Raw genomic sequence first — 27,754 nt, 5'->3', positions numbered from 1 at the left:
AAAGGGGGAAAATGGGAAAAAAGGGGAAAAAATGTGGAAAAATGGGAAAAAATGGGGGAAAAATGGGGGAAAAATGGGAAAAAATGGGAAAAAAATGGGGGAAAAATGGGAGAAAAGGGGAAAAAATGGGGAAAAATTTGGGATAAAAATGGGAAAAAATAGGAAAAAAATGGGAAAAAAATGGGAAAAAAATGGGAAAAAAAATCGGAAAAAAATGGGGAAAAAATGGGAAAAAAATGGGAAAAGTTGGGAAAAGTTGGGAAAAGTTGGGAATTCTCTTTGGCGCGTTTCCAGGCGGCGCTGACGCAGCTGATCCGGGGGAAAAGGGGAAAAATGGGAAAAAATGGGGAAAAATGGGAAAAAATTGGGATAAAAATGGGAAAAAATGGGGGAAAAATGGGGAAAAGAAGGAAAAAAATGGGATAAAAACAGGAAAAAAGTAGGAAAAAATGGGAAAAAATGGGGGGAAAATGGGAGAAATGGGGAAAAAATGGGGAAAAATTTGGGATAAAAATGGGGAAAAATGGGGAAAAAATTGGGAAAAATGGGGAAAAATGGGAAAAAATGGGGGAAAAATGGGAGAAAAGGGGAAAAAATGGGGGGAAAAATTTGGGATAGAAATGGGAAAAAAATGTGAAAGAATAGGAAAAAATTGGAAAAGGGAAAAAATGGGAAAAAAGGGAAAAATTGGGAAAAAAATGGGACAAAAATGGGGCAAAAATGGGACAAAAATAGGAAAAAAATGGGAAAAAAATGGGAAAAAAATGGGAAAAAATGTGAAAAAAAAATAGGAAAAAAATGGGAAAAAATGGGAAAAGTTGGGAAAAGTTGGGAATTCTCTTTGGCGCGTTTCCAGGCGGCGCTGACGCAGCTGATCCAGGGGGAAACGGGGAAAAATGGGAAAAAATGGGGGAAAAAGGGAAAAATGGGAAAAAATGGGGAAAAATGGGGAAAATGGGGAAAAAAATGGGAAAAAATGGGGAAAAATGGGAAAAAAATGGGGAAAAATAGGAAAAAAACAGGGAAAAGTTGGGAAAAGTTGGGAAAAGTTGGGAATTCTCTTTGGCGCGTTTCCAGGCGGCGCTGACGCAGCTGATCCAGGGGGAAACGGGGAAAAACGGGAAAAAATGGGGAAAAATGGGAAAAAATGGGGGAAAAATGGGGAAAAGAAGGAAAAAATGGGATAAAAATAGGAAAAAAATAGGAAAAAATGGGAACAAATGGGGGAAAAATGGGAGAAAAGGGGAAAAAATGGGGAAAAATTTGGGATAAAAATGGGAAAAAAATGGAAAAAATAGGAAAAAATTGGAAAAGGGAAAAAATTGGGAAAAAAGGGAAGAAATGGGGAAAAAAATGGGAAAAATGGGAAAAAAAAATAGGAAAAAATAGGAAAAAATGGGAAAAAAATGGGAAAAAAATGGGAAAAAATGTGAAAAAAAATAGGAAAAAAATGGGAAAAAACTGGGAAAATTTGGGAAAGTTGGGAATTCTCTTTCCCTGCGTTTCCAGGCGGCGCTGACGCAGCTGATCCAGGTCTATCACCGCTTCCAGAAGATTCTGGAGCAGCCCCCGCTGCGGGCGCTGCCGGCCCGAGCCGACCTCATCAACATCCACCACCTGATGGTGGAGCTGAAGAAACACAAACCCAATTTTTAGGGAATTCTACCCAAAATCCCGGGAATTCTTCTCGAATCCTGGGAATTCTCATTGTTTGCAGATCTCAAATAGGTCCGGAATCGACGAGGGGGTTTTTTTTTCTTGTGAAATTCTAGGTTTTTTCGCCTGAAATTCCCATTTTTTCCCCCCAAAATTCCCATTTTTCCCCCCCAAAATTCCCATTTTTCTCTCCTGAAATTCCCATTTTTCCCTCACAAAATTCCCATTTTTCCCCCCCAAATTCCCGTTTTCCCCCCAAAATTCCCAATTTCCCCCCAAAATTCCCATTTCCCCCCCAAATTCTGAATTTCCCCCCCAAAATTCCCCATTTTCCCCCCAAAACTCCCAAATTTTCCCCCCAAATTCCCATTTTTCCCCCAAAATTCCCATTTTTCCCCCAAAATTCTCATTTTTCCCTCCCAAAATTCCCGTTTTTTCCTCCCAAAATTCCCATTTTTCCCCCAAAATTCCCATTTTCCCCCCAAATTCCCATTTCCCCCAAAACTCCCAAATTTCCCCCCAAAACTCCCAATTTTCCCCCCCAAATTCCCATTTTCCCCCCAAATTCCCATTTCCCCCCCAAAATTCCCATTTTTCCCCCCAAATTCCCATTTTCCCCCCAAATTCCCATTTTTCCCCCCCCCAAAATTCCCATTTTTCCTCCCAAAATTCTCATTTTTCCTCCCAAAAAATTCCCATTTTTCCCTCCCAAAATTCCCGGTTTTCCATCCTAAAATTCCCAATTTTTCCCCAAAATCCCCATTTTTCCCTCCCAAAATTCCCATTTTCCCCTCAAATTCCCATTTTTCCCCCAAAATTCCCATTTTTCCCCCAAAATCCCCATTTTTCCCCCAAAATTCCCATTTTTCCCCCAAAATTCCCATTTTTCCCCCCAAAATTCCCATTTTTCCTCCAAAATTCCCCTTTTACCCCCCCCAAAATTCCCATTTTTCTCTCCTGAAATTCCCATTTTTCCCTCCCAAAATTCCCATTTTTCCCCCCAAAATTCCCATTTTTCCCCCAAAATTCCCAATTTCCCCCCCAAAATTCCCATTTTTCCCCCCAAAATTCCCATTTTCCCCCCAAAATTCCCATTTTTCCCCCAAAATTCCCAATTTTCCCCCAAAATTCCCATTTTTCCCCCCAAATTCCCATTTTTCCCCCAAAATTCCCATTTTCCCCCAAAATTCCCATTTTTCCCCCAAAATTCCCATTTTCCCCCCCAAAATTCCCATTTTTCCCCCCAAATTCCCATTTCCCCCCCAAAATTCCCATTTTCCCCCCCAAAATTCCCATTTTTCCCCCCAAATTCCCATTTTTCCCCCCAAAATTCCCATTTTCCCCCCAAAATTCCCATTTTCCCCCCAAAATTCCCATTTTTCCCCCAAAATTCCCAATTTCCCCCCAAAATTCCCAATTTTCCCCCCAAAACTCCCATTTTTCCCCCCCAAAATTCCCATTTTCCCCTCAAATTCCCATTATTCCCCCAAAATTCCCATTTTTCCCCCCAAATTCCCGATTTTCCCCCCAAAAATTCCAGGTGGGAATAAAAACCGGAGGCTCCGAGTGTTGGTTTATTGCTGCTGGTGCCAGCGGGGGGTGGGGAGGGAGAAATTTGGGGAAATTTTGGGAAATTTGGGGAATTTTGGGATCCCCCCCACCCCCCCCCGAGCTCCAGGAGACCCCAAAATTCCCAAAATTCCCCAAAATTCCCAAAATTCCCACCCGAACCCCCCCAAATCTGAGGCCCCCCCGTGGGGGGAGGGGCCCTGAGGGGTTTTTGGGGTTCCCAGGATGAATTTTGGGGTTCCAGGATGAATTTTGGGGTTCCCAGGATGAATTTTGGGGTCTCTGGGTTGGATTTTGGGGTCCCTGGGTGGAATTTTGGGGTTCCCAGATGGAATTTTGGGGTCCCCTCATGTAATTTTGGGGTCCCCAGGTTGGATTTTGGGGTCCTCACAATGAATTTTGGGGTTCCCAGATGGAATTTTGGGGTTCCCAGATGAATTTTGGGATCCCTGATAGAATTTAGGGGTCCCCACAATGAATTTTGGGGTTCCCAGGATGAATTTTGGGGTTCCCAGGATGAATTTTGGGGTCTCTGGGTTGAATTTTGGGGTCCCCAGGTTGGATTTTGGGGTTCCCAGATGGAATTTTGGGATCCCAGGATCAATTTTGGGGTTCCCAGATGGAATTTTGGGATCCCTGGGTTGAATTTTGGGGTTCCCAGGATCAATTTTGGGATCCCAGGATCAATTTTGGGGTTCCTGGGTGGAATTTTGGGGTTCCCAGGATCAATTTTGGGGATCCCAGGATGAATTTTGGGGTTCCCAGGATGAATTTTGGGGTTCCCAGGCTCAATTTTGGGATCCCAGGATCAATTTTGGGGTTCCCAGGATGAATTTTGGGGTTCCCAGATGGAATTTTGGGGTTCCCAGGATGAATTTTGGGACCCTTGGGTGGATTTTGGGGTCCCCAGGATGAATTTTGGGGTTTCCAGATGGAATTTTGGGGTCCCCAGATGGAATTTTGGGGTTCCCAGGCTCAATTTTGGGATCCCAGGATCAATTTTGGGGTTCCCAGGATCAATTTTGGGGTTCCCAGATGGAATTTTGGGGTTCCCAGATGGAATTTTGGGACCCTTGGGTGGATTTTGGGGTTCCCAGATGGAATTTTGGGGTCCCAGGATGAATTTTGGGGACCCTGGGTGGAATTTTGGGGTCCCAGGATGAATTTTGGGACCCTTGGGTGGATTTTGGGATCCCCAGATGAATTTTGGGGTTCCCAGGATGAATTTTGGGATCCCTGGGTGGATTTTGGGGTTCCCAGGATGAATTTTGGGGTCCCCAGGATGAATTTTGGGGACCCTGGGTGGAATTTTGGGGTCCCAGATGGAATTTTGGGGTCCCCAGGATGAATTTTGGGGTTCCTGGGTGGAATTTTGGGGTCCCAGGATGAATTTTGGGGATCCCAGATGAAATTTTGGGGTTCCCAGGATGAATTTTGGGGATCCCAGATGGAATTTTGGGCTCCCAGGATGAATTTTGGGACCCTTGGGTGGATTTTGGGGTTCCCAGAGGGAATTTTGGGCTCCCAGGATGAATTTTGGGACCCTTGGGTGGATTTTGGGGTTCCCAGATGGAATTTTGGGGTCCCCAGATGGAATTTTGGGGTTCCCAGGATGAATTTTGGGGTCCCCAGATGGAATTTTGGGGTTTCCAGGATGAATTTTGGGGTCCCCAGGATGAATTTTGGGGTTCCCAGATGAATTTTGGGATCCCTGATAGAATTTTGGGGTTCCCAGGATGAATTTTGCGGTTCCCAGGATGAATTTTGCGGTTCCCAGGATGAATTTTGGGGTCCCCAGGATGAATTTTGGGGTTCCCAGATGAATTTTGGGGTTCCCAGGATGAATTTTGGGATCCCTGATAGAATTTTGGGGTTCCCAGGATGAATTTTGCGGTTCCCAGGATGAATTTTGGGGACCCCAGATGGAATTTTGGGGTTCCCAGATGGAGTTTTGGGGTTCCCAGGATGAATTTTGGGGACCCCAGATGGAATTTTGGGGTTCCCAGATGGAGTTTTGGGGTTCCCAGGATGAATTTTGAGGTCCCAAGATGGAATTTTGGGGTTCCCAGATGGAATTTTGGGGTCTCTGGGATGGATTTTGGGACCCTTGGGTTGAATTTTGGGGTCCCCAGAATGAATTTTGGGATCCCTGGGTTGGATTTTGGGGTCCCCAAGATGAATTTTGGGCTCCCAGGATGAATTTTGGGCTCCCAGGATGAATTTCAGGGTCCCAAGATGAATTTTGGCTCCCTAAGTTGAATTTTTGGGCTCCCAGGATGAATTTTGGCTCCCCAAGTTGAATTTTTGGGCTCCCAGGATGAATTTTTGGGGTCCCTGGGCTGAATTTCGGGGTCCCAAGACAAATTTTGGGGTCCCCAGGATGAATTTTGGGCTCCCCAGGATGAATTTTGGCTCCCTAAGTTGAATTTTTGGGCTCCCAGCATGAATTTTGAGGCCCCCAAGATGAATTTTGGGGTCCCCAAGATGAATTTTGGCTCCCTAAGTTGAATTTTTGGGCTCCCAGGATGAAATTTTGGGGTCCCTGGGCTGAATTTCAGGGTCCCAAGATGAATTTTGGGGCCCCCAAGTGGATTTTGGTGTCCCCAAGACAGATTTTGGGGTCCCCAGGACGAATTTTGGGGTCCCCAGGATGAATTTTGGGGTCCCTTGGGCTGAATTTCAGGGTCCCAAGACAAATTTTGGGGTCCCCAGGACGGATTTTGGGGTCCCCAGGATGAATTTTGGCTCCCCAAGTTGAATTTTTGGGCTCCCAGGATGAATTTTTGGGGTCCCTGGGCTGAATTTCAGGGTCCCAAGATGAATTTTGGGGTCCCAAAGTGAATTTTGGGACCCTTAGGTTGGGTTTTGGGACCCCTGGGCTGAATTTTTGGGCTCCCAGGATGAATTTTTGGGGTCCCTGGGCTGAATTTCAGGGTCCCAAGATGAATTTTGGGGTCCCCAGGATGTATTTTGGGGTCCCCAGGATGAATTTTGGGGTCCTCAGGTTGAATTTTGGGGTCCCCAGGTTGAATTTTGGTGTCCCCAGGATGAATTTTGGGGTCCCAGGATGAATTTTGGCTCCCTAAGTTGAATTTTTGGGCTCCCAGGATGAATTTTTGGGGTCCCTGGGCTGAATTTCAGGGTCCCAAGATAAATTTTGGGGTCCCAAAGTGAATTTTCGGACCCTTAGGTTGGGTTTTGGGACCCCTGGGCTGAATTTTTGGGCTCCCAGGACGAATTTTGGGGTCCCCAAGATGAATTTTGGCTCCCTAAGTTGAATTTTTGGGCTCCCAGGATGAAATTTTGGGGTCCCTGGGCTGAATTTCGGGGTCCCAAGACAAATTTTGGGGTCCCCAGGATGTATTTTGGGGTTCCCAGGATGAATTTTGGCTCCCCAAATTGAATTTTTGGGCTCCCAGGACGAATTTTGGGGTTCCCAGGACGAATTTTGGCTCCCCAAGTTGAATTTTTGGGCTCCCAGGATGAATTTTTGGGCTCCCAGGATGAATTTTGGGGTCCCCAGGATGAATTTGAGCTCCCCAAATTGAATTTTTGGGGTCCCCAGGATGAATTTTTGGGGTCCCCAGGTTGAATTTCAAGGTCCCAAGTTGAATTTTGGGGCCCCTGGGCTGAATTTCAGGGTCCCAAAATGAATTTTGGGGCCCCCAAGACAGATTTTGGGGTCCCCAGGTTGAATTTTGGGGCCCCCAGGTTGAATTTTGGGCTCCCCAGGTTGAATTTTGGGGTGATTTCCCCCTATTTCTGCTCCTTGGTGGGGGCGTAGTAGAGCTCCAGGGGTTTGCTGAGCTTCCAGAACTTCTCGTTCACCAATTCCAGCGTCAGGGACCCGTTCAGGGGCTGGGAGAGACAAAATTTGGGGTCAAAACCACCCAAAAAAACCCCAAAAAACCCCAAAAGTTTCCCCCCAAAAAATTGGAATTGTTCCTTCGGGAACGGTCAAAATTGCCCCAAATTCCGCCTCCAAAAATGTCCAAAATTCACCCAAATTTCCCCTCTCAGGAACCCCCAAAATTCCCCAAAAAAACCCCAAAATTTTCCCTCAGGAACTCCCAAAATTCCCCCAAATTCCACGTCCAAAAAGGCCCAAAATTCCCCCAAAAATTCCCAAAATTTCTCCTCAGGATCCCCCAAAATTCCCCCAAATTTCACATCCAAAAAGGCCCAAAATTCCCCAAAAAACAAGAACCCCCAAAATTCCCCCCAAAAAACCCAAAACTCCCCCTCAGGAACCCCCAAAATTCCCCAAAAAATTCCCAAAATTTTCCCCAAAATTCCCAGAGAAAAAATTCCCAAAATTCCCCTCAGGAACCCCCAAAATTCCCCAAAAAAATCCCAAAATTTTCCCCAAAATTCCCCCTCAGGAACCCCCAAAATTCCCCCAAAAATTCCCAAAATTTTCCCCAAAATTCCCAGAGAAAAAATTCCCAAAATTCCCCCTCAGGATCCCCCAAAATTCCCACAAATTCTATCTCCAAGAACGCCCAAAATTCCCAAAAAAATTCCCAAAATTCCCCCTCAGGATCCCCCAAAATTCCCAGAAAAAAAATTCCCAAAATTTTCCCTCAGAATCCCCCAAAATTCCCCAAATTTCCCCCTCAGAAACCCCCAAAATTCCCAGAAAAAAATTCCCAAAATTCCCCCTCAGAATTCCCCAAATTTCCCCTCAGGATTCCCCAAAATTCCCAGAAAAAAATTCCCAAATTCCCCCTCAGGATTCCCCAAATTTCCCCCTCAGAAACCCCCAAAATTCCCAGAAAAAAATTCCCAAAATTTTCCCTCAGAATTCCCCAATAATTCCCCCTCAGAAACCCCCAAAATTCCCAGAAAAAAATTCCCAAAATTTTCCCCCAGGAACCCCCAAAATTCCCAGAAAAAAAATCCCAAATTCCCCCTCAGGATTCCCCAAATTTCCACCTCAGAAACCCCCAAAATTCCCAGAAAAAAATTCCCAAAATTTTCCCTCAGGATTTCCCCCAAAATTCCCCCCAAAAATTCTCAAATTCCCCTTCCAGGAACACCCAAATTCCCCCTCAGAAACCCCCAAAATTCCCAGAAAAAAATATCCAAATTCCCCCTCAGAATTCCCAAAATTTCCACCTCAGAAACCCCCAAAATTCCCAGAAAAAAAATCCCAAATTCCCCCTCAGGATTCCCCAAAATTCCCAGAAAAAAAAAATCCCAAATTCCCCCTCAGAATTCCCAAAATTTCCCCCTCAGGATTCCCCAAAATTCCCAGAAAAAAAAATCCCAAATTTTCCCTCAGAATTCCCCAAATTTCCCCCTCAGAAACCCCCAAAATTCCCAGAAAAAAAAATCCCAAATTCCCCCTCAGAATTCCCCAAATTTCCCCCTCAGAATTCCCCAAAATTCCCAGAAAAAAATTCCCAAATTCCACCTCAGAATTCCCCAAATTTCCCCTCAGAAACCCCCAAAATTCCCAGAAAAAAAATCCCAAATTCCCCCTCAGAATTCCCCAAATTCCCCCTCAGAAACCCCCAAAATTCCCAGAAAAAAATTCCCAAAATTCCCCCTCAGAAACCCCCAAAATTCCCAGAAAAAAATTCCCAAAATTTTCCCTCAGGATCCCCCAAAATTTCCAGAAAAAAATTCCCAAATTTCCCCCTCAGAATTCCCCAAAATTCCCAGAAAAAAAAATCCCAAAATTCCCCCTCAAAATTCCCCAAAATTCCCAGAAAAAAATTCCCAAATTCCCCCTCAGAATTCCCCAAATTTCCCCCTCAGAAACCCCCAAAATTCCCAGAAAAAAATTCCCAAATTCCACCTCAGAATTCCCCAAATTTCCACCTCAGAAACCCCCAAAATTCCCAGAAAAAAAATCCCAAATTCCCCCTCAGAATTCCCCAAATTTCCCCCTCAGAAACCCCCAAAATTCCCAGAAAAAAAATCCCAAAATTTCCCCTCAGAATTCCCCAAAATTCCCAGAAAAAAAATCCCAAATTCCCCCTCAGGATTCCCCAAAATTCCCAGAAAAAAAATCCCAAATTCCCCCTCAGAATTCCCCAAATTTCCCCCTCAGAATTCCCCAAAATTCCCAGAAAAAAATCCCAAATTCCCCCTCAGAATTCCCCAAATTCCCCCTCAGGATTCCCCAAAATTCCCAGAAAAAAAATCCCAAATTCCACCTCAGAATTCCCCGAATTTCCCCTCAGAAACCCCCAAAATTCCCAGAAAAAAAATCCCAAATTCCACCTCAGAATTCCCCGAATTTTCCCCTCAGAAACCCCCAAAATTCCCAGAAAAAAAATCCCAAAATTCCCCCTCAGGATTCCCCAAAATTCCCAGAAAAAAAATCCCAAATTCCCCCTCAGAATTCCCAAAATTTCCCCCTCAGAAACCCCCAAAATTCCCAGAAAAAAAATCCCAAATTCCACCTCAGAATTCCCCAAATTTCCCCCTCAGAAACCCCCAAAATTCCCAGAAAAAAAATCCCAAATTCCCTCTCAGGATTCCCCAAAATTCCCAGAAAAAAAAAATCCCAAATTCCCCCTCAGAATTCCCAAAATTTCCCCCTCAGAAACCCCCAAAATTCCCAGGAAAAAATTCCCAAAATTTTCCCTCAGGATTTCCCCCCAAAACGATTTTCCCGCCGTTCCCCCCCCCCCCCACTTCCGGTTCACTTCCGGGTTTTCCCGGAAGTTACCGTGAAGGCACCACCGGAAGTGGTGGTGTAGATGGTGTACTGCTTCTCGCTGACGTCACTGAGGGAGGGGGCGGGGTCAGGCCCGGGGGGCGGGGCTTCCTCCAGGGCGATGCGCAGGGCCAGGTACTTGGAGAGGTGATCGACGGTGGCGTTGGAGGTGGTTTTGACGAAGCTGGGGGAGGAAAAACGGGAGGAATCCATGGGAAATCCATGGGAAAATGGGAATTCTGGACCGGGAGAGGCAGATGGGAAAAAAATCCGTGAAAAATCGGCCGGAAAAACCGGGAAAAAACCCGGGAAAAATGGAGGAAATGGGGGTGAGACACGGGATCCAACGGGGGGTTGGATGGGGATTTATGCAAATTGGGGATGGAAAAACGGGAGGAATCCATGGGAAATCCATGGGAAATCCACGGGAAAATGGGAATTCTGGACTTGGAGAAGAGGATGGGAAAAAAATCCGGGAAAAATCGGCCGGAAAAATGGGGAAAAAAACCCGGGAAAAACGGCGGAAATGGGGGTGGGACATGGGATCCAACGCGGTGTTGGATGGGGATTTATGCAAATTGGGGATGGAAAAACGGGAGGAATCCATGGGAAATCCATGGGAAATCCACGGGAAAATGGGAATTCTCTACTTGGAGAGGTGGCTGGAAAAAAAATCCGGGAAAAATCGGCTGGAAAAACGGGGAAAAAATCCGGGAAAAACGGTGGAAATGGGGGTGGGACACGGGATCCAACAAAGTTTGGAGGGGGATTTAAGCAATTTAGGGCTGGAAAAACGGGAGGAATTCATGGGAAATCCATGGGAAATCCATGGGAAAATGGGAATTCTGGACCGGGAGAGGCGGATGGGAAAAAAGTTCGGGAAAAATCCAACGGAAAAATGGGGAAAAAACCCGGGAAAAATGGCGGAATTGGGGGTGGGACACAGGATCCAACGTGGGGTTGGAGGGGGATTTAAGCAATTTAGGGCTGGAAAAACGGGAGGAATCCATGGGAAATCCATGGGAAATCCACGGGAAAATGGGAATTCTGGACTTGGAGAAGAGGATGGGAAAAAAATCCGGGAAAAATCGGCTGGAAAAACGGGGAAAAAACCCGGGAGAAACGGTGGAATTGGGGGTGGGACACGGGATCCAACGTGGGGTTGTAGGGGGATTTCAGCAACTTTGGGGTGGAAAAATGGGAGGAATCCATGGGAAATCCATAGGAAATCAAAGGGAAAATGGGAATTCTGGACTTGGAGAAGAGGATGGGAAAAAAATCCGGGAAAAATCGGCCGGAAAAACGGGGAAAAAACCCGGGAAAAACGGCGGAAATGGGGGTGGGACACGGGATCCAACAAAGTTTGGAGGGGGATTTAAGCAATTTAGGGCTGGAAAAACGGGAGGAATTCATGGGAAATCCATGGGAAATCCATGGGAAAATGGGAATTCTGGACTTGGAGAGGTGGCTGGGAAAAAAATCCGGGAAAAATCGGCTGGAAAAACGGGGAAAAAACCCGGGAAAAACGGCGGAATTGGGGGTGGGACATGGGATCCAACGGGGGGTTGGAGGGGGATTTATGCAAATTGGGGATGGAAAAACGGGAGGAATCCATGGGAAATCCATGGGAAATCCATGGGAAAATGGGAATTCCGGACTTGGAGAAGAGCATGGGAAAAAAATCCGGGAAAAATCAGCCGGAAAAACGGGGAAAAAACCCGGGAAAAATGGCAGAAATAGGGGTGAGACACAGGATCCAACAAAGTTTGGAGGGGGATTTCAGCAATTTAGGGCTGGAAAAATGGGAGAAATCCATGGGAAATCCATAGGAAATCCATGGGAAAATGGGAATTCTGGACTTGGAGAAGAGCATGGGAAAAAAATCCGGGAAAAATCGGCCGGAAAAATGGGGAAAAAACCCGGGAAAAACGGCGGGATTGGGGGTGGGACACGGGATCCAACGCGGGGTTGGATGGGGATTTCAGCAACTTTGGGGTGGAAAAATGGGAAGAATCCATGGGAAATCCATGGGAAATCCATGGGAAAATGAGAATTCTGGACTTGGAGAGGTGGCTGGGAAAAAAATCCAGGAAAAATCGGCTGGAAAAACGGGGAAAAAACCCGGGAAAAATGGCGGAATTGGGGGTGGGACACGGGATCCAACGGGGGATTGAATGGGGATTTCAGCAACTTTGGGGTGGAAAAACGGGAGGAATCCATGGGAAATCCATGGGAAATCCATGGGAAAATGGGAATTCTGGACTTGGAGAGGTGGCTGGGAAAAAAATCCGGGAAAAATCGGCTGGAAAAACGGGGAAAAAACCCGGGAAAAACGGCGGAATTGGGGGTGGGACATGGGATCCAACGGGGGGTTGGATGGGGATTTCAGCAACTTTGGGGTGGAAAAACGGGAGGAATCCATGGGAAATCCATGGGAAATCCATGGGAAAATGGGAATTCCGGACTTGGAGAAGAGCATGGGAAAAAAATCCGGGAAAAATCAGCCGGAAAAACGGGGAAAAAACCCGGGAAAAACGGCGGAATTGGGGGTGGGACACGGGATCCAAGGGGGGATTGGAGGGGGATTTAAGCAACTTTGGGGTGGAAAAACGGGAGGAATCCATAGGAAATCCATGGGAAATCCATGGGAAAATGGGAATTCTGGACTTGGAGAAGAGGATGGGAAAAAAATCCGGGAAAAATCAGCCGGAAAAACGGGGAAAAAACCTGGGAAAAACGGTGGAATTGGGGGTGGGACATGGGATCCAACGGGGGGTTGGATGGGGATTTCAGCAACTTTGGGGTGGAAAAACGGGAGGAATCCATGGGAAATCCATGGGAAATCCATGGGAAAATGGGAATTCTGGACTTGGAGAGGCAGATGGGAAAAAAGTCCGGGAAAAATCCGACGGAAAAACGGGGAAAAAACCCGGGAAAAATGGCGGAATTGGGGGTGGGACACGGGATCCAACAAAGTTTGGAGGAGGATTTAAGCAACTTTGGGATGGAAAAACGGGAGAAATCCATGGGAAATCCATAGGAAATCCATGGGAAAATGGGAATTCTGGACTTGGAGAAGAGGATGGGAAAAAAATCCGGGAAAAATCGGCCAGAAAAATGGGGAAAAAAACCCGGGAAAAACAGCGGAATTGGGGGTGGGACACGGGATCCAACACGGGGTTGGATGGGGATTTAAGCAACTTTGGGGTGGAAAAACGGGAGGAATCCATGGGAAATCCATGGGAAATCCACGGGAAAATGGGAATTCTGGACTTGGAGAAGAGGATGGGAAAAAAATCCGGGAAAAATCGGCCAGAAAAACGGGGAAAAAAACCCGGGAAAAATGGAGGAAATGGGGGTGAGACACGAGGTCCAACGAAGTTTGGAGGGGGATTTAAGCAACTTTGGGATGGAAAAACGGGAGGAATCCATGGGAAATCCATGGGAAATCCACGGGAAAATGGGAATTCTGGACTTGGAGAAGAGGATGGGAAAAATATCCGGGAAAAATCGGAGTAGGAACGGCCGGAATTCCAACGGGAAAGGGGCTGGGGGCGGGGAAAAATCCACGGGAAAATGGAGGGAGGAGGAGGAAGAGGAGGATGGGGAGGAAGAGGAAGATGAGGAAGAAGAGGATGAGGAAGAGGAGGACAAGGATGAGGCTGAGGAGGATGAGGAGGATGAGGATGAAGACGAGGAGGATGGAGAGGAAGAGGAGGATGAGAATGAGGAAGAAGATGGGGATGAGGAGGATGAGGATGGTGAAGATGAAGTTGAGGATGGAGAGGAAGAGTAGGATGAGGATGAAGAAGAAGAGAAGGATGAGGAGGACGAGGATGAGGATGATGAGGATGAAGATGGAGGGTGGAGAGGAAGAGGAGAAAGTGGATGAGGAGGATGAGGAAGAGGAAGATGAGGATGAGGATGAAGAAGAAGAGAGAGATGAGGATGAGGAGGAAGAAGATGAGGATGAGGAGGATGAGGATGAAGACGAGGAGGGTGGAGAGGAAGAGGAGAATGAGGATGAGGAAGAGAAGGATGAGGATGAAGAAGAGGGGGACGAGGATGAGGAGGACAAGGAGGAGGAAGGCAAAGATGAGGATGATGAGGATGGAGAGGATGAGGAGGATGAGGAAGATGAAGAAGAGGAGGATAGAGATGAGGAAAATGAGGAAGATGAGGATGATGAGGATGAAGATGAAGATGAGGAGGATGGAGAGAATGATGAAGATGAGGAAAAGGAAGATGATGAGGATGAGGAAGAAGAGGAGGATGGAGAGGAAGAGGAGGAGAAGGATGAGGATGAGGAGGACGAGGATGAAGAAGATGAGGGTGGAGAGGAAGATGAGGATGAGGAAGAAGAGGAAGTTGAGGAAGAGCAGCATGGAGAGGAAGAAGATGAGGATGAGGACGAGGAGGATGATGAGGATGAGGAAGAAGAGGAGAATGGAGAAGAAGAGGGGGACGAGGATGAGGAAGAGGAAGACGAGGATGAAGAGGAAGATGAGGATGATGAGGAAGAGGAAGAGGAAGATGAGGAAGAGGAGGGCGGAGAGGAAGATGAGGAGGACAAGGAGGAGGAAAATAAAGATGATGATGAGGAAGAGGAGGGCGGAGAGGAAGATCAGGAAGAGCAGCATGGAGAGGAAGAAGATGAGGATGAGGATGAGGATGATGAGGATGAGGAAGAAGGGGAGAATGGAGAGGAAGAGGAGAACGAGGATGAGGAGAACAAGGATGAGGAAGAGGAAGATGAGGATGATGAGGATGAGGGAGAAGAGGAGGATGGAGAGGAAGAGGAAGACAAGGATAAGGAAGATGAGGAAGAGGAAGATGAGGACGATGAGGATGAGGAGGGTGAGGAAGAGGAGGAGAAGGATGAGGATGAGGAAGATGAGGATGAGGAGGATGAGGAAGAAGATGAGGATGGAGAGGAAGATGAGGAAGAGGAAGATAAGGACGATGTGGAAGAGGAGGGTGAGGAAGAGGAGGAGAAGGATGAGGAAGAGGAAGATGAGGAAGATGAGGATGAGGAGGGTGAGGAAGAGGAGGACGAGGATGAGGAAGAGGAGGATGAGGAAGAGGAGGGTGAGGATGGAGAGGATGATGAAGAAGATGAGGATGAGGAAGATGAGGATGATGAGGATGAGGAAGAAGATGAGGATGGAGAGGAAGAGGAGGATGAGGATGAGGAAGAGGAAGATGAGGAAGAGGAGGGTGAGGAACAGGAGGAGAAGGATGAGGAAGAGCAAGATAAGGATGGAGAGGATGATGACGAAGATGAGGATGAGGATGAGGAAGATGAGGAAGATGAGGATGGAGAGGAAGATGAGGATGAGAAAGATGAGGAAGAGGAGGGTGAGGAAGAGGAGGAGAAGGATGAGGAAGAGGAAGATGAGGACGATGAGGATGAGGAGGGTGAGGAAGAGGAGGACGAGGATGAGGAAGAGGAAGATGAGGACGATGAGGATGAGGAGGGTGAGGAAGAGGAGGACGAGGATGAGGAAGAGGAAGATGAGGAAGAGGAGGGTGAGGAAGAGGAGGACGAGGATGAGGAAGAGGAAGATGAGGACGATGAGGATGAGGAGGGTGAGGAAGAGGAGGACGAGGATGAGGAAGAGGAAGATGAGGAAGATGAGGAAGAGGAGGGTGAGGAAGAGGAGGACGAGGATGAAGATGAGGACGATGAGGACGATGAGGATGAGGCCGAGGCCGAAGGCCGCTCACCGTGTCTGGCAGTACTCGCCCTTCTCCACCAGCAGCGGGTGAGGCCGGAACACCAACTCGATCTCGCTGCTTCCGGCTTCCGCTTCCGCTTCCGGACTGCCCCTCCCCCCCGGCCCCGCCCCTCCCCCGCCCGGCCCCGCCCCTTCCGCCGCCGCCTCCGCCTCGGCGTCGGGCCCGGAATCGTCGGAAGCGCGGGAACGTTTCCGGCTGGGCCCCGGCGGCTCCGGCGGCGTTCCCAGGGATTCCAGGCCTTCCTCGCCTCCGGAAAAGGCGGCGGGGTCGGATTCGGCCGCCAGCTTCCGGACCCGCTGGGCCCTGCGGGAGGGGAGAGAGCGGGAGTGAAACGGCGGGAAAATAAAGCGGGAATGGCGGGAAAATAAATGGGAATGGCGGGAAAAGTTAATGGGAATGGTGGGAAAATAAATGGGAATGGAGGGAAAATAAATGGGAATGGCGGGAAAAGTTAATGGGAATGGCGGATGAAAATAAATGGGAATGGCGGGAAAAGTTAATGGGAATGGCGGGAAAATTAAATGGGAATGGCGGGAAAATAAATGGGAATGGTGGGGAAAATTAATGGGAATGGCGGGAAAAATTAAATGGGAATGGCGGGAAAAGTTAATGGGAATGGCGGGAAAATAAATGGGAATGGAGGGGAAAATAAATGGGAATGGCGGGAAAAATAAATGGGAATGGTGGGGAAAATAAATGGGAATGGCGGGAAAAATAAATGGGAATGGAGGGGAAAATAAATGGGAATGGCGGGAAAAATAATGGGAATGGCGGGAAAAATTAAATGGGAATGGTGGGAAAATTAAATGGGAATGGCGGGAAAAATTAAATGGGAATGGAGGGGAAAATAAATGGGAATGGTGGGGAAAATTAAATGGGAATGGCGGGAAAAATAAACCGGGAATGGCGGGAAAAATAAATGGGAATGGCGGGAAAATAAACGGGAATGGCGGGAAAAGTTAATGGGAATGGCGGGAAAAGTAAATGGGAATGGCGGGAAAAATTAATGGGAATGGCGGGAAAATAAATGGGAATGGTGGGGAAAATAAATGGGAATGGCGGGAAAATAAATGGGAATGGTGGGAAAAATTAAATGGGAATGGTGGGAAAATAAACGGGAATGGCGGGAAAAGTTAATGGGAATGGCGGGAAAAGTAAATGGGAATGGCGGGAAAAATTAATGGGAATGGCGGGAAAATAAATGGGAATGGTGGGGAAAATAAATGGGAATGGCGGGAAAATAAATGGGAATGGCGGGAAAAATAACCGGGAATGGTGGGGAAAATAAATGGGAATGGCGGGAAAATAAACCGGGAATGGAAATGGCGGGAAGGAAATGGCGGGAAAAAAGAAACCGGAAATGGAAATGGCGGGAAGGAGATGGCGGGAAAGAAATGGCGGGAAAAATAAACTGGGAATGAAACGGCGGGAAAAATAGTCGGGAATGAAAACCTCAGGAATTCCGGGAATTCCATCCAGACCTGCACCTGACCAGGAATTCCAGGAATTTTCATGGATTTGGGTCCATTTGGGACCATTTTTGAGCCGTTTTTGAGCCATTCCTGCCCCGATTTCCGCCCCGTTTTCACCCTGACACCCCAAAATCCCGGAAAACCTCGGGAATTCCAGGAATTCCATCCAGACCTGCACCTGACCAGGAATTCCAGGAATTTTCATGGATTTGGGTGCATTTTTTGCCATTTCTGAGCCGTTTTTGAGCCGTTTTTGAGCCATTCCCGCCCCGATTTCCGCCCCGTTTTCACCCTGACACCCCAAAATCCCGGAAAACCTCGGGAATTCCGGGAATTCCGTCCAGACCTGCACCTGACCAGGAATTCCAGGAACTTTCATGGATTTGGGTGCCTTTTTTGCCATTTCTGAGCCGTTTTTGAGCCGTTTTTGAGCCATTTCTGAGCCGTTTTTGAGCCATTCCCGCCCCGATTTCCGCCCCGTTTTCACCCTGACACCCCAAAATCCCGGAAAACCTCTGGAATTCCGGGAATTCCATCCAGACCTGCACCTGACCAGGAATTCCAGGAATTTTCATGGATTTGGGTGCATTTTTTGCCATTTCTGAGCCATTTCTGAGCCATTTCTGAGCCCATTCCCGCCCCGATTTCACCCCAAACCCCCCAAAATCCCGGAAAACCTCGGGAATTCCGGGAATTCCATCCAGACCTGCACCTGACCAGGAATTCCAGGAACTTTCATGGATTTGGGTGCCTTTTTTGCCATTTTTGAGCCATTTCTGAGCTGTTTTTGAGCCGTTTCTGAGCCATTCCCGCCCCCATTTCCGCCCCGTTTTCACCCCAAACCCCCCAAAATCCCGGAAAACCTCTGGAATTCCGGGAATTCCGCCCGGACCTGTGCATGGCCTGCATCTTGAGCCCCTCCTCGATGCTGGAGCTGAGGGCCTGCTGGTTGTGGAGGCGGCTGAGCTTGGCCAGGACCCGGTCCTGGTGAGCCTCGTACTCGTCGCGGCTCGGGTAAATCTTGGAGATGAGGGCGTCGAAATTGGGGTCGGGGCGCAGGGAACGCTTGGAAACCAACTTCTTCCGGCAGGTGGGACACTCCTTGTTCCTGGGGAAAAATCCAGGGAAAAGTGGGAAAAAATTTGTGGGAAAGGGGGAAAAAATCCTGGGAAAAAATGGGGAAAAAATGGGGAAAAATGAGGAAAAAACGGGGAAAAAATGGGGGAAAATCCCAGGAAAAATGGGGAAAAAATGGGGGAAAATGGGGAAAAATGGGGGAAAATGGGGAAAAAATGGGGAAAAATGGGGAAAAATGGGGGAAAATGGGGAAAAAATGGGGAAAAAATGGGGAAAAATGGGGCGAAAATCAGGGAAAAAACGGGGAAAAATGGGAAAAAAAAGAGGAAAAAAGGGGGAAAAAATGGGGAAAAAATGGGGAAAAAACCAGGGAAAAATGGGAATGGGAATTGAGTTTTTTCTGGCAGGTGGGACACTCCTTGTTCCTGGGGAAAAGTGGGGAAAAAATCGTGGGAAAGGGGGGGAAAAATAGTGGAAAATCGTGGAAAAATTCTGGGGGAAAATGGGGAAAAAATGGGGAAAAAATGGGGGAAAAATGGGGGAAAAATGGGGAAAAATGGGGGGAAAAATGGGGAAAAAATGGGGAAAAAATGGGAAAAAAATCGTGGAAAAGTGGGAAAAAATACAGGGAAAAAATGGGGAAAAATCAGGGAAAAATGGGGAAAAAATGGGGGAAAAATGGGGAAAAAATGGGGAAAAAATGGGGGAAAAATGGGGGGAAAATGGGGGAAAAATGGGGGGAAAATCAGGGAAAAAAGGGAAAAATCAGGTTCTTCCGGCAGGTGGGACACTCCTTGTTCCTGGGGAAAAATCCGGGGAAAAATCGTGGGAAAGGGGGAAAAAAATTGTGGAAAATCGTGGAAAAATTGTGGGGGAAAATGGGGGAAAAATGGGGAAAAAATGGGGGAAAAATGGGGGAAAAATGGGGGGAAAATGGGGAGAAATGGGGAAAAAATGGGGAAAAAATGGGAAAAAAATCGTGGAAAAGTGGGAAAAAATACAGGGAAAAAATGGGGAAAAATCAGGGAAAAATGGGAAAAAAATGGGGGAAAAATGGGGAAAAAATGGGGAAAAAATGGGGGGAAAATGGGGGAAAAATGGGGAAAAAATGGGGGGAAAATCAGGGAAAAAAGGGAAAAATCAGGTTCTTCCGGCAGGTGGGACACTCCTTGTTCCTGGGGAAAAATCCAGGGAAAAGCGGGAAAAAATTTGTGGGAAAGGGGGAAAAAATCCTGGGAAAAAACGGGGAAAAAATGGGGAAAAATGGGGGAAAAACGGGGGAAAAATGGGAGAAAAAATGGGGAAAAAATGGGGAAAAAATGGGGGAAAAATGGGGAAAAAATGGGGGAAAAATCAGGGAGAAATGGGGGGAAAATGGGGGGAAAATGGGGAAAAAAAGGGGAAAAATCCAGGGAAAAATGGGGGGAAAAATGGGGAAAAAATCAGGGAAAAGTGGGAAAAAATCCGGGGAAAAAACAGGGAAAAGTGGGGAAAAAAACTGTGGGAAAGGGGGAAAAAAATTGTGGAAAATCGTGGAAAAATTAAAAATGGGGAAAAAATGGGGAAAAAATGGGGAAAAATGGGAAAAAACCAGGGAAAAATGGGGGAAAATGGGGAAAATGGGGAAAATCCATGGAATAATGGGAATTGGGAATGACACACACAGGTGACACAGGTGACAGGTGACGCACAGGTGACGCACAGGTGACACAGGTGACACAGGTGACAGGTGACACACAGGTGACACACACAGGTGACACACAGGTGACACACACAGGTGACACACACAGGTGACACACACAGGTGACACAGGTGACACACAGGTGACACACACAGGTGACACACACAGGTGACACAGGTGACACAGGGGGTGACACACACAGGTGACACACAGGTGACACACACAGGTGACACACACAGGTGACACAGGTGACACACAGGTGACACAGGTGACACACACAGGTGACACACAGGTGACACAGGTGACACAGGTGACACTCACCCGCTCCTCAGCGCGGTGACGATACAGTCAGAGCAGAAGCGGTGCAGACACTCCTTGGTGGTCATGGTGTTCTTGAGCATGTCCAGGCAGATGGGGCACATCAGCTCCGAGTGCAGCGAGCGCGGGGACACCGCGATCTCCGTCCCGTCCATGATGGCCTCCTGAAATTGGGGACATTGGGGACATTGGGGACATTGGGGACATTGGGGACACACCATGGACACATCAGCTCCGAGTGCAGCGAGCGCGGGGACACCGCGATCTCCGTCCCGTCCATGATGGCCTCCTGGGGACATTGGGGACATTGGGGACATTGGGGACACCCTGACACCTCCTGGGGACATTGGGGACACCATTGGGGACATTGGGGACACCCCATGGGCACATCAGCTCCGAGTGCAGCGAGCGCGGGGACACCGCGATCTCCGTCCCGTCCATGATGGCCTCCTGGGGACATTGGGGACATTGGGGACACCCTGAGAGCCCTGGGGACATTGGGGACATTGGGGACACCCTGAGAGCCCTGGGGACATTGGGGACACCCCATGGGCACATCAGCTCCGAGTGCAGCGAGCGCGGGGACACCGCGATCTCCGTCCCGTCCATGATGGCCTCCTGGGGACATTGGGGACATTGGGGACACCTCCTGGGGACACCCTGACACCTCCTGGGGACACCCTGACACCTCCTGGGGACACTGGGGACATTGGGGACATTGGGGACATCATTGGGGACATTGGGGACACCCCATGGGCACATCAGCTCCGAGTGCAGCGAGCGCGGGGACACCGCGATCTCCGTCCCGTCCATGATGGCCTCCTGAAATTGGGGACATTGGGGACATTGGGGACACCCTGAGAGCCCTGGGGACATTGGGGACATTGGGGACACCCTGAGAGCCCTGGGGACATTGGGGACATTGGGGACATTGGGGACACCTCCTGGGGACATTGGGGACATTGGGGACACCCCATGGGCACATCAGCTCCGAGTGCAGCGAGCGCGGGGACACCGCGATCTCCGTCCCGTCCATGATGGCCTCCTGGGGACATTGGGGACATTGGGCACATTGGGGACATTGGGGACACCCCATGGGGACGTTGGGGACACCCTGACACCCTTGGGGACACCCCATGGGCACATCAGCTCCGAGTGCAGCGAGCGCGGGGACACCGCGATCTCCGTCCCGTCCATGATGGCCTCCTGAAATTGGGGACATTGGGGACATCAGAGATACCTCCTAGGGGACACCCTGACACCTCCTGGGGACATTGGGGACATCATTGGGGACATTGGGGACACCCCATGGACACATCAGCTCCGAGTGCAGCGAGCGCGGGGACACCGCGATCTCCGTCCCGTCCATGATGGCCTCCTGGGGACATTGGGGACATTGGGGACATTGGGGACATTGGGGACATTGGGGACATTGGGGACACCATTGGGGACATCAGAGACAGCTCCTGGGGACATCGGGGACATCACTGGGGACACCCTGACACACCATGGGGACATTGGGGACATCAGGGACATCCCATGGGGACATCGGGGACATCACTGGGGACAGTCCCTGACAGCCCTGGGGACATCACTGGGGACAGTCCCTGACAGCCCTGGGGACATCACTGGGGACACCCCACGGGGACATTGGGGACACCCTGAGAGCCCTGGGGACATTGGGGACATCATTGGGGACACCCTGAGAGCCCTGGGGACACCCTGACACCTCCTGGGGACATTGGGGACACCTCCTGGGGACATTGGGGACACCTCCTGGGGACATTGGGGACACCCTGACAGCCCTGGGGACATCACTGGGGACACCCCACGGGGACATTGGGGACACCCTGAGAGCCCTGGGGACATTGGGGACATCACTGGGGACACCCTGAGAGCCCTGGGGACATTCTGGGGACACCCCACGGGGACATTGGGGACACCCTGAGAGCCCTGGGGACATTGGGGACATCACTGGGGACACCCTGAGAGCCCTGGGGACACCCTGACACCTCCTGGGGACATTGGGGACACCTCCTGGGGACACCCTGACACCTCCTGGGGACATTGGGGACATCAGAGACACCTCCTGGGGACATTGGGGACACCCTGAGAGCCCTGGGGACATTCTGGGGACACCTCCTGGGGACACCCTGACACACCATGGGGACATTGGGGACACCCGGAGAGCCCTGGGGACATTGGGGACAATTTGGGGACATTTTTGGGGACAATTTGAGGAAATTTGGGGACAATTTTGGGGACATTTTTGGGGACAATTTGGGGACAATTTTGGGGACATTTTGGGGACAATTTGAGGGAATTTTGAGGAAATTTTGGGGACAATTTGGGGACAATTTGAGGAAATTTGGGACAATTTTGGGACATTTTTGGGACATTTTGGGGACACCTTGAGGACAATTTTGGGGACATTTTGGGGATAATTTGGGGACAATTTGAGGAAATTTGGGACATTTTTGGGACATTTTTGGGACATTTTTGGGATATTTTTGGGACATATTTGAGGACAATTTGGGGACAATTTTGGGACATTTTTGGGGACAATTTTGGGACATTTTTGGGGACAATTTGGGGACAATTTTGGGGACAATTTGAGGAAATTTGGGACAATTTTGGGACATTTTTTAGGACATTTTTGGGGACAATTTGAGGAAATTCGGGGACAATTTTGGGACATTTTTGGGGACAATTTAAGGAAATTCGGGGACAATTTTGGGGACATTTTTGGGGCGCGCCTCCCCCACTCTGGGGACTCCTTTTGCTCCCAATTTTTGGGGTTTTCTCCCCAAAATTTTGACCCCAAATTTTGGGATTTTCCCCCCAAATTTTAACCCCAAAAATCCCCAGATTTTTCCCCAAAATTTTCTCCTTTTTCCCCCAAATTTTGGGATTTTCCCCCCAAATTTTGCCCCAAAATTCCCGGATTTTTCCCCAAATTTTAACCCCAAATTTTGGGATTTTCCCCCCAAATTTTGACCAAAAATCCCAGGATTTTTCCCCAATTTTTCTGATTTTCCCCCCAAATTTTTCCCCCAAATTTTGGGATTTTCCCCCCAAATTTTGCCCCAAAATTCCCAGATTTTTCCCCAAATTTTCACTTTTTTCTCCCAAATTTTAACCCCAAATTTGGGGATTTTCCCCCCAATTTTTGCCCCAAAATTCCCAGATTTTTCCCCAAATTTTCTCCTTTTCCCCCCAAATTTTAACCCCAAATTTGGGGATTTTCCCCCCAAATTTTGACCAAAAATCCCGGGATTTTTCCCCAAATTTTCACTTTTTTCTCCTAAATTTTCCCCCAAATTTTGGGGTTTTCCCCCCAATTTTTACCCCAAAATTCCCAGATTTTCCCCCAAATTTTCTCCTTTTTCCCCAAAATTTTTCCCCCAAATTTTGGGATTTTCCCCCCAAATTTAACCCCAAAAATTCCCAGATTTTTCCCCAAAATTTTCTCCCAAATTTTCCCCCAAATTTTGGGATTTTCCCCCCAAATTTTAACCCCAAAAATTCCCAGATTTTCCCCCAAATTTTCTCTTTTTTCCCCCAAATTTTTCCCCCAAATTTTGGGATTTTCCCACAAATTTTGACCCCAAATTTTTCTCTTTTTTCCCCAAATTTTGCCCCAAAATCCCGGGATTTTTCCCCAAATTTTCTCCTTTTCCCCCCAAATTCTGACCCCAAATTTTGGGATTTTCCCCCCAAATTTTAACCCCAAAATTCCGGGATTTTTCCCCAAATTTTCTCCTTTTCCCCCAAATTTTATCCCCAAATTTTGGGATTTTCCCTCCAAATTTTGACCCAAAATTCCCAAATTTTCCCCCAAATTTTGGGGTTTTCCCCCCAATTTTTACCCAAAAATTCCCAGATTTTCCCCCAAATTTTCTCCTTTTCCCCCCAAATTTTTCCCCCAAATTTTGGGATTTTCCCCCCAAATTTTGACCCCAAAATTTTCTCTTTTTTCTCCAAATTTTGCCCCAAAATCCCCGGATTTTTCCCCAAATTTTCACTTTTTTCTCCCAAATTTTAACCCCAAATTTGGGGATTTTCCCTCCAATTTTTGCCCCAAAATTCCCGGATTTTTCCCCAAATTTTAACCCCAAATTTGGGGATTTTCCCCCCAAATTTTGACCCAAAATTCCCAGATTTTTCCCCAAATTTTCACTTTTTTCTCCCAAATTTTCCCCCAAATTTTGGGATTTTAACCCCAAATTTTAACCCCAAAAATTCCCAGATTTTTCCCCAAAATTTTCTCCTTTTTCCCCCAAATTTTTCCCCCAAATTTTGGGATTTTCCCCCCAAATTTTGACCCCCAAAATTCCCAGATTTTCCCCCAAATTTTCTCCTTTTTCCCCAAAATTTTTCCCCCAAATTTTGGGATTTTCCCATGAATTTTTACCCCAAAATTCCCAGATTTTTCCCCAAATTTTCTCCTTTTCCCCCAAATTTTAACCCCAAATTTTGGGATTTTCCTCCCAAATTTTGACTCCAAAATTTTCTCTTTTTTCCCCAAATTTTTACCCCAAAATTCCCGGATTTTCCCCCAAATTTTCTCCTTTTTCCCCCAAATTTTTCCCCCAAATTTTGGGATTTTCCCCCCAAATTTAACCCCAAAAATTCCCGGATTTTTCCCCAAAATTTTCTCCCAAATTTTCCCCCAAATTTTGGGATTTTCCCCCCAATTTTTACCCCAAAATTCCCAGATTTTCCCCCAAATTTTCTCCTTTTTCCCCAAAATTTTTCCCCCAAATTTTGGGATTTTCCCCCCAAATTTTGACCCCAAAATTTTCTCTTTTTTCTCCAAATTTTGCCCCAAAATCCCCGGATTTTTCCCCAAATTTTCACTTTTTTCTCCCAAATTTTAACCCCAAATTTGGGGATTTTCCCCCCAAATTTAACCCCAAAAATTCCCAGATTTGTCCCCAAAATTTTCTCCTTTTTCCCCCAAATTTTGGGATTTTCCCCCCAAATTTTGACCCAAAATTCCCAGATTTTTCCCCAAATTTTCACTTTTTTCTCCCAAATTTTGGGGATTTTCCCCCCAAATTTTGACCCAAAATTCCCGGATTTTCCCCCAAATTTTAACCCCAAATTTTAGGATTTTCCCCCCAAATTTTGACCAAAAATCCCGGGATTTTCCCCCAAATTTTCTCCTTTTTCCCCCAAATTTTGACCCCAAATTTTGGGATTTTCCCACAAATTTAACCCCAAATTTTTCTCTTTTTTCCCCAAATTTTGCCCCAAAATCCCGGGATTTTTCCCCAAATTTTCACTTTTTTCTCCCAAATTCTGACCTCAAATTTTGGGATTTTCCCTCCAAATTTTGACCCAAAATTCCCAGATTTTTCCCCAAATTTTCACTTTTTTCTCCCAAATTTTGACCCCAAATTTGGGGATTTTTCCCCCAATTTTTGCCCCAAATTTTTCTCTTTTTTCCCCAAATTTTGACCCCAAAATCCCGGGATTTTCCCCCAAATTTTCTCCTTTTTCCCCCAAATTTTGCCCCCAAAATTTCGGAGTTTCCCGCCAATTCAACCCCCAAAAATTTTCTGGTTTTCCCCCAAATTTTGCCCCAAAATCCCGGGATTTTTCCCCCAAATTTTTGGGATTTTCCCCCCAAATTTCGCCTTTTCCCGCCATTCCAACCCCTCAAACTTCCTCTTTCCCCCCCCCTAAATTTCTCCCGCCAAATCCCGCCGTTTCCCCCTCAATCCCCTCCCCCTCCCCCCTCACTCCCCACCCCGAATTTCGGGAATTTTGGGGAATTTTGGGGAATTTCGGGAATTTTTTCCCGGATTTTACCTGCGGCGTTCGGTGCAGCTCGTACAGACTCAGCTCCCAGGTTTTGCTGGCGCTCTGCGCGCTGGCGGGGGCGGCCATCACCTCAAGAATCCCCACGAGAATTCCCAAAAAAAAAAACCCCAAAATTCCCGCCGGAATTCCCGAATTTTTTTCCCGCCGGGATTCCCAAAAAATTTTCCCCACCCCCCCCCCCCCAAAAAGCGGCCGCGCGACGCCGCCGCCGCTTCCGGGTGGCGCAGCTTTGATGACGTCAAAGCGGTGCGGGCCAATGGGAAGAGCCGCTGGGCTGGGCCAATCGCAGCGAATAGCGGGCGTGGCTATGCAAATGAGAGCGGTTCAGACAGCGTTTGGGCGTGGTTATGTAAATGAGAGCGGCTCGGACAGCGCTGGGGCGTGGTTATGTAAATGAAGGGAGCGTGGTTATTGTTTGATTGGTGCGTGCGGTTGAGAGGCGTGGTCATGTCCTTATATGGTAAATGTGGGCGTGGTTTGGGAGCGCGGGCTCAGCTCCGGGCGGGGGAAGCGTTCGGAGCTTCCCAGTTCGGCCCAGTTGGTCCCAGTTTGTCCCAGTTCGGCCCAGTTCGGCCCAGTCCATCCCAGTTCCCTCCCAGTCCATCCCAGTCCATCCCAGTCCCTCCCAGTTCCCTCCCAGTTCCCTCCCAGTCCCTCCCAGTCCATCCCAGTCCATCCCAGTTCCCTCCCAGTTTATCCCAGTCCATCCCAGTTTATCCCAGTCCCCCCCAGTCCATCCCAGTCCCTCCCAGTCCCTCCCAGTCCATCCCAGTCCATCCCAGTCCATCCCAGTCCCTCCCAGTCCCTCCCAGTTCATCCCAGTCCCTCCCAGTTCCCTCCCAGTCCATCCCAGTTCCCCCCCAGTTCCCCCCCAGTTCCATCCCAGTCCCTCCCAGTCCCTCCCAGTCCATCCCAGTTCCATCCCAGTTCATCCCAGTCCATCTCAGTTCCCCCCCAGTTCCCTCCCAGTCCATCCCAGTCCATCCCAGTCCCCCCCAGTCCATCCCAGTCCATCCCAGTCCCCCCCAGTCCCTCCCAGTCCATCCCAGTCCCTCCCAGTCCCTCCCAGTCCATCCCAGTCCATCCCAGTCCATCCAAATCCATCCCAGTCCATCCCAGTCCCCCCCAGTCCCTCCCAGTCCATCCCAGTCCATCCCAGTCCCTCCCAGTCCCCCCCAGTCCCTCCCAGTCCATCCCAGTCCATCCCAGTCCCTCCCAGTCCATCCCAGTCCCTCCCAGTCCCTCCCAGTTCCCTCCCAGTCCATCCCAGTCCATCCCAGTCCATCCCAGTCCATCCCAGTCCCCTCCCAGTCCCCCCCAGTCCATCCCAGTCCATCCCAGTCCCCCCCAGTCCCTCCCAGTCCATCCCAGTCCCTCCCAGTCCCTCCCAGTCCATCCCAGTCCATCCCAGTCCATCCAAATCCATCCCAGTCCATCCCAGTCCCCCCCAGTCCCTCCCAGTCCATCCCAGTCCATCCCAGTCCCTCCCAGTCCCCCCCAGTTCCCTCCCAGTCCATCCCAGTCCATCCCAGTCCATCCCAGTCCATCCCAGTCCCCTCCCAGTCCCTCCCAGTCCATCCCAGTTCCCTCCCAGTCCCTCCCAGTCCCTCCCAGTCCCTCCCAGTCCATCCCAGTCCCCTCCCAGTCCCTCCCAGTCCATCCCAGTTCCCTCCCAGTCCCCCCCAGTTCATCCCAGTCCCTCCCAGTTCCCTCCCAGTCCCTCCCAGTCCATCCCAGTCCCTC

General features: G+C 48.6%; 2 protein-coding genes across 2 annotated transcripts in view; one reads left to right on the top strand and one right to left on the bottom strand.

The window, feature by feature from the left end:
* VPS52 (VPS52 subunit of GARP complex) overlaps positions 1-3,222 on the top strand; it is a 55,022-nt gene extending 51,800 nt beyond the window's left edge. The window contains exon 20 of the mRNA XM_086870864.1: positions 1,510-3,222. Coding sequence (XP_086726990.1) covers positions 1,510-1,656 — 147 coding nt within the window. The 3' untranslated portion in view covers positions 1,657-3,222. The remainder of the gene's footprint in view (positions 1-1,509) is intronic.
* Positions 3,213-26,203, bottom strand: RING1 (ring finger protein 1). The gene is made up of 6 exons (XM_086870865.1): positions 26,000-26,203; positions 20,186-20,346; positions 17,999-18,214; positions 15,623-15,937; positions 9,908-10,079; positions 3,213-7,083 (listed from the first exon to the last, which is right to left on the bottom strand). Exons 1-6 carry the CDS (start codon positions 26,075-26,077, stop codon positions 6,982-6,984), a joined length of 1,044 nt encoding a protein of 347 aa, XP_086726991.1. The 5' UTR covers positions 26,078-26,203; the 3' UTR covers positions 3,213-6,981.
* Positions 26,204-27,754: the final 1,551 nt, after the last annotated feature.

The sequence above is a fragment of the Cyanistes caeruleus genome, chromosome 33 (assembly GCF_971803275.1).
Source record: "Cyanistes caeruleus chromosome 33, bCyaCae1.hap1.1, whole genome shotgun sequence".
Taxonomy (NCBI): Eukaryota; Metazoa; Chordata; class Aves; order Passeriformes; family Paridae; genus Cyanistes; species Cyanistes caeruleus.
The sequence above is the reverse complement of the archived record's forward strand: the minus strand, read 5'-3'. Positions and strand labels throughout refer to the sequence as shown.

Bases quoted from the DNA above. Each gene is read 5' to 3' on its own strand.
- RING1 (XM_086870865.1), bottom strand. From the start codon at position 26,077: ATGGCCGCCCCCGCCAGCGCGCAGAGCGCCAGCAAAACCTGGGAGCTG. The intron at 20,347-25,999 runs GTAAAATCCGGG...CCCCAATTTCAG, and splicing joins AGCTGCACCGAACGCCGCAG to GAGGCCATCATGGACGGGAC. The intron at 18,215-20,185 runs GTGAGTGTCACC...ATTTTTCCCCAG, and splicing joins GTCACCGCGCTGAGGAGCGG to GAACAAGGAGTGTCCCACCT.